Source organism: Dama dama, chromosome 3, assembly GCF_033118175.1.
Source record: "Dama dama isolate Ldn47 chromosome 3, ASM3311817v1, whole genome shotgun sequence".
Taxonomy (NCBI): domain Eukaryota; kingdom Metazoa; phylum Chordata; class Mammalia; order Artiodactyla; family Cervidae; genus Dama; species Dama dama.
The window spans coordinates 43,834,228-43,844,253 of NC_083683.1; the positions used below are offsets into that span (position 1 = coordinate 43,834,228).

The 10,026-nt window shown below is 48.0% G+C and overlaps 1 protein-coding gene across 1 annotated transcript; it reads left to right on the forward strand.

Annotated features, from left to right (window-relative positions):
- Positions 1-4,567: 4,567 nt before the first annotated feature.
- Positions 4,568-9,641, forward strand: KRT6A (keratin 6A). Its single transcript, XM_061122683.1, has 9 exons — positions 4,568-5,136; positions 6,064-6,278; positions 6,621-6,681; positions 6,821-6,916; positions 7,044-7,208; positions 7,667-7,792; positions 8,587-8,807; positions 9,025-9,059; positions 9,171-9,641. The coding sequence occupies exons 1-9, from the start codon at positions 4,597-4,599 to the stop codon at positions 9,425-9,427; spliced, it is 1,716 nt and encodes a 571-aa protein (XP_060978666.1). The 5' UTR covers positions 4,568-4,596; the 3' UTR covers positions 9,428-9,641.
- Positions 9,642-10,026: the final 385 nt, after the last annotated feature.

Here is a 10,026-nt window from a genome sequence, read left to right on the forward strand (position 1 = left end):
AGGCGGGGGAGGCAAACCACCCAAGCCACCCCTCCAGCCAGACCCCTCACCCCATTTAAGGACCCAGCTGGCCCCTGGGCTAACAAGGAAACCTATTACTTGCTTTCACTCTCCCCTGCTGTAGTAGGAGCCCCAGGAAAGCTTTGCCTAAATTTCTTGTCTGACCTCTGATCAGTTTCTCCTGGTTAAGGAGGCCAAGAACCCTGATCAGCAACACAGCTCCTGTCCCCATCCTTCACACATGTGACTGCATGTTTCTCTTTCGATGGGTGCTTCCTCAGGGACAGAATTATGTCTGGGATTCCCTTGGAAGGACATCATCCAGCATTGGGGTTGGTAGGATTAGGATTAGGAATCCTACTCTGGAGTTTGCAGGATTAGGCACTTAGTCTTGAGCTTTCAGTGGAATGTGACAATGGCCTGTTCCTTCTTCTCATCTGTCAGCTCCACCCAGGGAGGCAGAAAGACAAAGCAAATCCTCTTGATGAAGACTTGCCATGGGCTCAGGCTTCAGGGGATCCTCTTGCCTTTCTCCATGCTGGGAAAAAAATGCAAAGAGTACACACAGGTTAATCCCTGGGCCCTAGAACAAAAGCCTTCCTCATTCCATGGCCATCAAAGACAGCACCAGCCTGGATGGAGGCTCCCTGGGCACAGAGTAGAGTCTGGACTTGGCAGCCTGCTAGGGAGGAGGCTGGCTGTTGTTGGAGTTACTCATGCTGCTTTGCTTTAGTTTCTCTCACATAGTTGCCTGAACGATCACTCTTTGTTTTAATCTTATTATGGTCTGGCTTCCCCACCCTGCTCCTCTGGGAAAATACAACTCCCCTAGGCTCCATTATGGGACACGATTCGGGATCACCGAGGAGATTTCGTCTGGGAAGTCAATTCTCTAACCATCCAGTGGGTCCCCAATGGCTATGAATGCAACCCTCTCCAGGGTACTAAAGCAGGGGCAGAGCGCAGAGGACCAGACTTGGGAGGAGGAAAGAGGTACAGTTTAGTCCAGGACGCAGTCTGAAAATGGTTAGGGGACACAGGCCACCTCCCGCACCCAGACAAAGACAGAGAAAATCAGGGGCAAATGAACCAGGCTCAAACTTGACCTTATAAGGGTAGTGGGACTGGGAAAAGAGGGATAGGAATGGATCTGTCACAGGGTCTCTCCTCTCTGACTGCCCCCCTCCACTGAATGTCTTGTCTGGCCTCTGATCAATTTCTACTGATTAGGAAGGCCCCCTCTGCTGTCTTAGGAGCCCTCATCATCTCTCATGAGCCCTGTCAGTGGACCTCACTCAGGGTCAGGGTCTCTGAAATTGGTTCCTAGGACATAATATAGTAGTCTAATATAATATACTAGAATATATATATATGTGTATATATTGCATGCTGCTGCTGCTGCCGCTAAGTCGCTTCAGTCGTGTCCGACTCTGTGCGATCCCATAGATAGCAGCCCACCAGGCTCCCCCGTCCCTGGGATTCTCCAGGCAAGAACACTGGAGTGGGTTGCCATTTCCTTCTCCAATGCATGAAAGTGAAAAGTGAAAGTAAAGTCGCTCAGTCGTGTCTGACTCTTCCCAACCCCATGGACTGTAGCCCACCAGGCTCCTCCATCCGTGGGATTTTCCAGGCAAGAGTACTTGAGTGGGGTGCCATTTCCTTCTCTGATATATAGCATATTAGATATATATGTTCTAATTTGATATATATATGCATCAAATTAGAACATCTATATATATAAATGACTTATACATCTACCGGTAGGAGATATACTTGTGTCAGAAAATGAAAGAAACACTACGCTTTACATTGCTGGTGCTATCTAGCACACAGGCCAAACTTCGCATTGGATAATATGTTGAAGTTAAATCATCCTCTGATAGGCCCCTTACTAACGTGGCACAAACCGGCAATGCTGGTTGCATTTTCTCCCCCTTCATAGACAAGTACAGGCTGCTCCTGTATTCAGTTCTTGAAGTGAATGTGAGGTTCCTTCTGCAATTGAATTATATACTTCATTTGAGGGTGAGTATGCTCCCACCCTGGAAAAGACACACATGTAGTCCTGAAAGAGGAACAGATCTGATCACCTATGCTGGTTAATAGAAGCCTGTTCCGGTGTGCACAGCCCAGACAAGGACCCAGCAGAGGGTGGCGCAGGGGAACCTGACTCCACAGGAAGGACAGGGCAGCCTGCCAGGCTTCTTCCAAGGATTCGGATTCTCCTTCCCTCTGACCACCGGTTTTCTTCCAGCCCCTTGGGCAGGGGGCCTCATCCGCTCTGGAGTAGAACTTTGCTCTGACTGCGGCAGTGAGTGCCAGCAAGCTTGCAAGTCATACTTCTGATCTCATGCCTCTACACAGCCTCTGGCAACACTCAGCAAACTTTTATCTGTGGCTTTTTCGTCCTTACTAATATGGTACAAACCGGCAATGCTGGTTGCATTTTCTTCCCCTTCCTAGACACTTACAGGCTGCTTCTGTGTTCAGTTCTTAAAGCTTTTGTGGATCCCTGAACACACCAAGCTTCTTCATACTTCCATTATAATGATGATATTAGCTCATCTTCATTGAGAACTTATGTGCATATAGAATGCAAAGACCTTTACATGAATTATTTCACATAATCCTCACAGCACTGTGAGATAGGTACTATTTTCATCCCCAGTTTACATCTCTAAAAATGAGTAATTTGCATAAAGATGCACAGGAGCCTGTGAGCTAAAGTACCTTGCTTGTCTCAAGAGCTCTTGCTCTTAGCCAGGGGTTGGCAAATTTTTCTTTAAAGGGTCATCTAATAAATCTTTTAAGCTTTGCTGGTCATATACCATTTTGTTGCAACCACTACTCAACTCTCCTATTACAATGTGAAAGCAGAAACAGACATGGGACATTGACATAGAGAACAGGGCATTAGAAAAACAGGATGTTGCTCCAACTTGACTTGCTAGCCCTTCCTACCCGTCCCGGCCTCATCCATGCCAAGTCTAAAGACTCTATCCCAAGAAAGTAACTCAGAACACTATGCCATGGGAAGGAAAGCTTCTTTCTTAGAATTGGGTGGAAGAATACTTCTCGGTAAGGCATTGTGCAACCAGGGTGGAGGAAGGGGAGCTGCTTCCATGGCCTTGAGAAGGTATCTCTTTCCTGCCAGACGCTGAATAAGCACTTCTTTGGGTAGGGAATGCCCTGCTCCCCTGGAAACTGCCTCCATAACACTGGAGAGATTGAATTGCTTATAAAATAGTCACAAGAGCTTTTCACAGGCTCATCTCAGTGTGAGAGTCTGTCTTTCCTCCCCTGGCTGTCCATTTAACCAGATAGTCTTATAAAACACCCTGTCTACAATTGCTTTCAGTACTCCTCATGGTACTTAATTTATGGACTAAAACAATGAATCTCCTTCCCCCTTAAATCAAACACCATGATCACTTGACAGCCTTCCCTCCCTCTAAGAATGTGTCTGGAGATTTGAGATTTCAAGCACTGAAATTAGGAATATAAACTTGGAAGTTACTTGTGACATCATCACACCTGTAAAGACACATTTTTATGATTCACTGTTTCCATATGCCCCTCAACTTTCTGTACACACCCCATTAAGGTGTCTGATCTTGACTCCTAAGAAATATCAGAATCTGAGAATATAAATTCAGTGAATTCCCTTAATGATTTTTGTCCTACTGATTTTAGATTCTTAAAATTAAGCTCTAAGTGAACATTCCAAAAAAACTGGAAAAAAGGGTGTCTGTGAATTCCATTTGGTAGGGAAAAAAATGTACACAGTCACCAGCTCAATGGGAAAGCAAACACTGGGGAGGAAGGTGCAGGCATGGGTAGAAACCATAAGTCAGCTCTTTGGGCAGGGTGGGCTTGGGTGATCTCTTATCCTATATCATGAAACTGCCGATTCCACACAAGACAAGGTTGTTCTTATGCTGTAAAAACTCATCTCCTTTGTCCCTCTTGCCTTTCAAAGGAGGGTCATATCCCCAAAGTAGCCCCCAATTCCCAGGCCAGGCCACCAGGAAGGCAACCAGGAGAACCAGAAGGACATGTTCAAACATGGCCAAAAACTACCGCAAGCCACTTCTTGCTCAGACCACGGGGCAAATGCCTATTAGCCCTCAGAGATAGTTCAACCTGATGGGAAGGGTGGTGTGAGTGGAGGAGAAAACCTGTGTGGGAAGGGGGCACAGAGAAGAGTGTCTGAGTAAGCAGAAGGAGGGGACAATTATCACAGATCAGCTCCTTGTCTCCTTTGTTTAAGAATATGACTAACCCATGACTTCAGTGAATTTACATTCAGTGGTATTGTGTTGGGATCAAGTCAAGGCTAGAAGCCAGAAGAATTTCTCCATGACTAAAGGAAGCCAAAGAAGCAATATTCATACTTCATACCTTTCTAGAGGCAGGGGGTGATCTCACTATTTGTAAAGCCCAGCCCTTCCCAATCTGCAGGCTCACCTTCTAGGACTAAGCCCGGCCCATTTTTTCCATATATAAGCTGCTGCTGGGAAGCTTCTCTCATAGATCTGCTCCTCTCAGCTCTGCCCTCCACCTCTCATACCCTTCTCAACCTATTCTTCAGGAACCATGTCTTACAAATCCACCGTGAAGACCCAAAGCAGCAGCCGCAGGGGCTTCAGTGCCGGCTCAGCCAGAGTCCCTGGGGTCTGCCGCTCTGGCTTCAGCAGCGTGTCCCTGTCCCGCTCCAGGGGCAGTGGCGGCCTCGCTGGAGTGTGTGGAGGAGCTGGCTTTGGCAGCCGCAGCCTCTATGGCCTAGGCGGCTCCAAGAGGATCTCCATCGCAGGGGGCAGCTGTGCCATTGGTGGTGGATATGGCGGCAGAATTGGAGCTGGCTATGGCTTCGGAGGTGGAGCCGGGAGTGGATTTGGTTTTGGTGCTGGGGCTGGTAGCGGCTTTGGGCTTGGTGGTGGAGCTGGCTTTGGAGGTGGCTTCGGTGGTGCTGGCTTTCCTGTGTGTCCCCCTGGAGGCATCCAAGAGGTGACCGTCAACCAGAGTCTCCTGACTCCCCTCAACCTGCAAATCGACCCCACCATCCAGCGGGTGAGGACTGAGGAGCGGGAACAGATCAAGACCCTCAACAACAAGTTTGCCTCCTTCATCGACAAGGTGAGCCGGGAGCACCTGCCCCTCCCACGGGGATTGCAGAGTGTCCAAGAGAGACCCAACCAGCGTCCTACCAGAGGGAGCCTTGGGATATTCAAGAGAGAGGGGACTCAGGCTAGTTCTCCACTGGGATGCAGGGCAGGCTTCGTGTGGACCACAGGCTGAAGGTGATGGTAACTGTTTATAACTACTGACCCCTTAAATGTCTTCCATAATCGTGAGGGAAGCATTCACAATTCTTGATAACCCTGAAGCAAAGAAATGAAATGAAAGAATGGAAAGAGTTATCTTGATCTGTTGAGCAGTGTAAGAAATTAAAAAGGGAATTACAGTGGAAAATATACTTCAGCCTTAGTTGAGCTGGTGGGTGTAGGGGCAGAAGGAAAGAAAATATGAAAAAAAAAAAAAAGGAAATTCCAGGGGAAAAAAGACTCAAAAATATGTGAATACCCATAGAAATACTCAACCTGTAGAACCAGATCATAACCACTGAGAGATTTGTTTTAGAGGGACTCATACTCTAAACAGGAAACAGAATTAACTCCAATTATTAATAGGATTGAATTTAATCGTTAGATTATGGACATTTAAACATCCCTTTAACTGAGATATGCTCTTTAAAAACCTCTGTGCAATATATGAGAGAAATATGATTTTTAAATTACATCTGTGCTTGTGCTTATCAAAAAGAAAAACAGAAAGGTGAAAAGTCACTGACAGATGTCTCCAGAATTGAAAGGGAGGGAACATCTGACAGCTCACTGGGGAAACTCGGCCATGAGACCTGTGTGGTGTGAAGCTAAAAAGTCAGGGGACCAGAACTGTCAGCTGGAGCCTCTGTACAGGCTCTGGAGCATCCCAGCACCACCGGACCACCAGACTGGCCTGGGGACTTGTCAACTCACAGATAACCATCTTGTCTTCCTGCAGGTCCGATTCCTGGAGCAGCAGAACAAGGTCCTGGACACCAAGTGGACCCTGCTGCAGGAACAGGGCACCAAGACCGTGAGGCAGAACCTGGAGCCTTTGTTTGAGCAGTACATCAACAACCTCAGGAGACAGCTGGATAGTATCCTTGGGGAGAGAGGCCGCCTGGACTCGGAGCTCAGGGGGATGCAGGACACCGTGGAGGACTTCAAGAACAAGTGAGTTACAGGAGACAAAGAGGCTCAGTTTCCTGAAGCCCACATTTCAAGCTAATTATATGATCAGGTTCAAATGAGGGCATGATCTCAGTAAAACATGTCCATGAAAATGAGACCACAATTCTTACCTAAACACAAACTCTGGAAAACATAAGGGCCATGCAGGTAGATGGGGAGAGTAATGGAGTAAATCATATAGTGACCACAAAATTCACCTTTGAAGCTTACTGGCAGGAAAGTCCCATTTGCACACATCCATTCTGGGAAGTTGAAATTCCAAGCTGCCTTTTCTGTATCATCTTCACCCCTGACTCAGTTAGATTTTATCCTTTCTAATTCCAGATATGAAGATGAAATCAACAAGCGCACGGCAGCAGAGAATGAGTTTGTGAATCTGAAGAAGGTGAGATGAGTCAGATCAGGGGTTTAGGTTTCTTTGATGAAGGGGAGGACTCTGAGAAAAGTGTGATCAGGGAGACTAAAAGAGGAGCAGACTGGGCAAGAGGGCTTCTCTGATCCCAGTCTGTTGGCTTCTTCCCCAGGATGTGGATGCTGCTTACATGAACAAGGTTGAACTACAGGCCAAGGTAGACGCTCTCACAGATGAGATCAACTTCCTAAGAACCTTCTATGAGGCAGTAAGCATCTTTTCACATTCTGCTTTATTGATTATACTGAGATTTGCAAAGGGTGGAAAATCTCTGGCTGGGTACACCTCTCTAAATGGCATGACCAAAGATGACCAGATGATCTCTTGTTCTGTAGGAACTGGCTCAGATGCAAACCCACATCTCAGACACTTCTGTGGTCCTCTCCATGGACAACAACCGCAACCTGGACCTGGACAGCATCATCGCTGAAGTCAAAGCCCAGTATGAAGAGATCGCTCAGAGGAGCCGGGCTGAGGCTGAGTCTTGGTACCAGTCCAAGGTGAGTGGTGATGTGGCAGCTGATGAAGAATCCCTGTGCCTCCTCTGAGAACATCAATGTAGCTATAGACTTCAGTGGGGAAACTACAACTAAGAAGTGGGGGACCTCTCAAAAGGCATGTACCCTGAACTAACAGGGTAGATCTTTTGGGTAATTATATCCAAGTATAGTAGGTCAAAGACCCAAATGTAGGACAAAAACTACTGTAGATAAAGGCAGAGTGATCTTTGCTTTAGATTTACCCTGATGCTGGTTCTCAGCAACATTGCTTGTCCTGAAGAGAACCAGTCAGTGGTCCTACCAAGGATGGTATGTGATGGGTACACAGTGTCAATGACCTAGTAACACCAATTTTCATATAATGTCCTGTGGAGAAACCATTAGTTTTGATTTGAGAAAACCTTGATTAGTGTCCTGTGAAGCCCATGGACACCACTTTGTCTCCCTCTGGTTTATAGTACGAGGAGCTGCAGGTGACAGCGGGCAGACACGGGGATGATCTGCGCAACACCAAGCAGGAGATCTCTGAGATCAACCGCGTGATCCAGAGGCTGAGATCTGAGATTGACCACGTCAAGAAGCAGGTATGGAGGGGTCCATAGAGCAGAAAAGCATTGTTTCCTTCCTAGACCATCAGGTATCATCAACCATCATGTGGGAAATTTCTGGGCACTGAGGGAAAAGCAAGAAGAGCTCCCTCAGGTTAGAGAGCGGGAGCCCAACTTACAAGCAGGAAACAGACTCAAGACAGACCAATTCCCTCTGGTCAGTGGGACAAAGACACAGTCTAGAGGCATTAAAATGAGATTCTATCAGAGGAATGGTTGATTTGGGAATACAAGACACATGTGGGCAAAGAAAATTTCAGGTCAGAAAGTGTGAGGAAGACTACTGCAAATATGCTCAGATTCAATACGAAAAAGAAGCTGAGAAAAGGCACAGGACAAATGAGGGTTAGCCAAGACTGTAAAGTAGAAGGAAGGCAAGGTCTCAAGAGTTCGAGATGAAATCGTCTTTCAGTGAGAATGTTTGTGGTTTTGTATAAGTTATTATATATCCACACAAACTTCCCCAAACTGTCAACATTCAAAACAAGGCAGCAGTTCCATTTCTTTCCACATCCCCTGGCTTTATTCTGCTGTGGCATCTCCCAACCCCATCCTCACTTGTGTGGTTAACACAGAGGGGAATAGGTTTTCATTAGGGACACTGAGACTAGTTAAGGTTTGTAGTTTGGAGAAAGATTGGACAAATGAGAATCAAACCTCCATTTCCATGAGATCTGGGCTCTAGAGCTCTTCCTCACTGGGAAAGTAGAAGTATGCTTCCTCTCCCCTGGAGCCCAGACTCAGGTTCATCTGCCCCTCCTCCCCTCTAGTGCACCAGCCTGCAATCCGCCATCGCCGACGCTGAGCAGCGTGGGGAGCTGGCCCTCAAGGACGCCAGGAGCAAGCTGACTGGCCTGGAGGACGCCCTGCAGAAGGCCAAGCAGGACATGGCACGGCTGCTGAAGGAGTACCAGGAGCTCATGAATGTCAAGCTGGCCCTGGACGTGGAGATTGCCACCTACAGGAAGCTGCTGGAGGGCGAGGAGTGCAGGTGAGTAACTCACACAACCTCCTCAATCATCTGGCTCCATCTCCAAGAAGTCCTGCCAATGAGCCCACGTGGAAGGCACTCTAGTGCTGGGCATAGTGCTACTCCCAGAAGAGCCCTGTGAAGGCAGGCTCCTGGGGAGTCTCCTCACACGGAGGTTTCCCCTGCGGGCCCAGCTGTGGCTCTGGGCCTCATCATGGCTGTGTCTTCTCTCTCCTAGGCTGAGTGGGGAAGGCGTTGGACAAGTCAACATCTGTAAGTACCTTCACCTGTCCCTGGCCCTTGCCCTTGCGTCCCCCTGACTGGACTCTGTGTGGCAGAGTGAGCTCACCATCTTGTCCTGACCTTGCCCCCTTGCCTCCACAGCCGTGGTGCAGTCCACCGTCTCTGGTGGCTATGGCGGTGCCGGCGGCTATGGCGGTGCCGGCGGTCTCGGCGGTGGCTTAGGCGTGGGCGGAGGAAGCGGCTACTCCTACAGCAGCGGCCACAGCCTTGGAGGTGGCTTCAGCGCTGGCAGTGGCAGAGCCATCGGGGGTGGCTTCAGCTCCTGTGGGGGCAGCAGTTCCACCATCAAATACACCACCACCTCCTCCTCCTCCAGCAGGAAGAGCTACAAGCACTGAAGTCCTGTCATGGGCTCAAGCTCCCACAATGTCTCAGGCTCCCTCTCCAGCTTCACCACCGTCTCCTCTAATTATTTCCTCTCTTCTGCTCCCTTCTTCTCTTACTCCTTGAATTAGAACTGAAATTACTGAGTACCCTCATCTTCTCTCTCCCAAAACCTGTGACTCATGAAGTTCCATTGTTCAGCACTGGAAGGTCACCGCTTGGGTCCTACTCCATAACAGGGCAATCCCACTTGCTTTTCACTGACCCAGGAGGTCCCATCTCAGAGGTGTTGTGTTCCTCCCTTCCAGTGATCATTAAAGTACAAATGACTGGTTCTTTGATGTACAGGGTTTGTATCCCTGTGGTGCTTCCTCTGCTCGTTTCTCTCTTGTATTGCTAAATAAAGCAGATTTATAATATAATGTGTGGTTTCATATAGCCTTTCTTTGTCACCAGTGGTTCTTGAGGTTTTCAACTGATAAATGCCTTCTTGGGAATGAAACATATGCCCAGTCCCCATGTGCTTCACTGTCCTTATTTAGATAAATTCAAGAAAGAGCAGTTTAGCATCCTGATGCTCAGCAGTCCTCCCATAACACTTTGGCATGTGGAG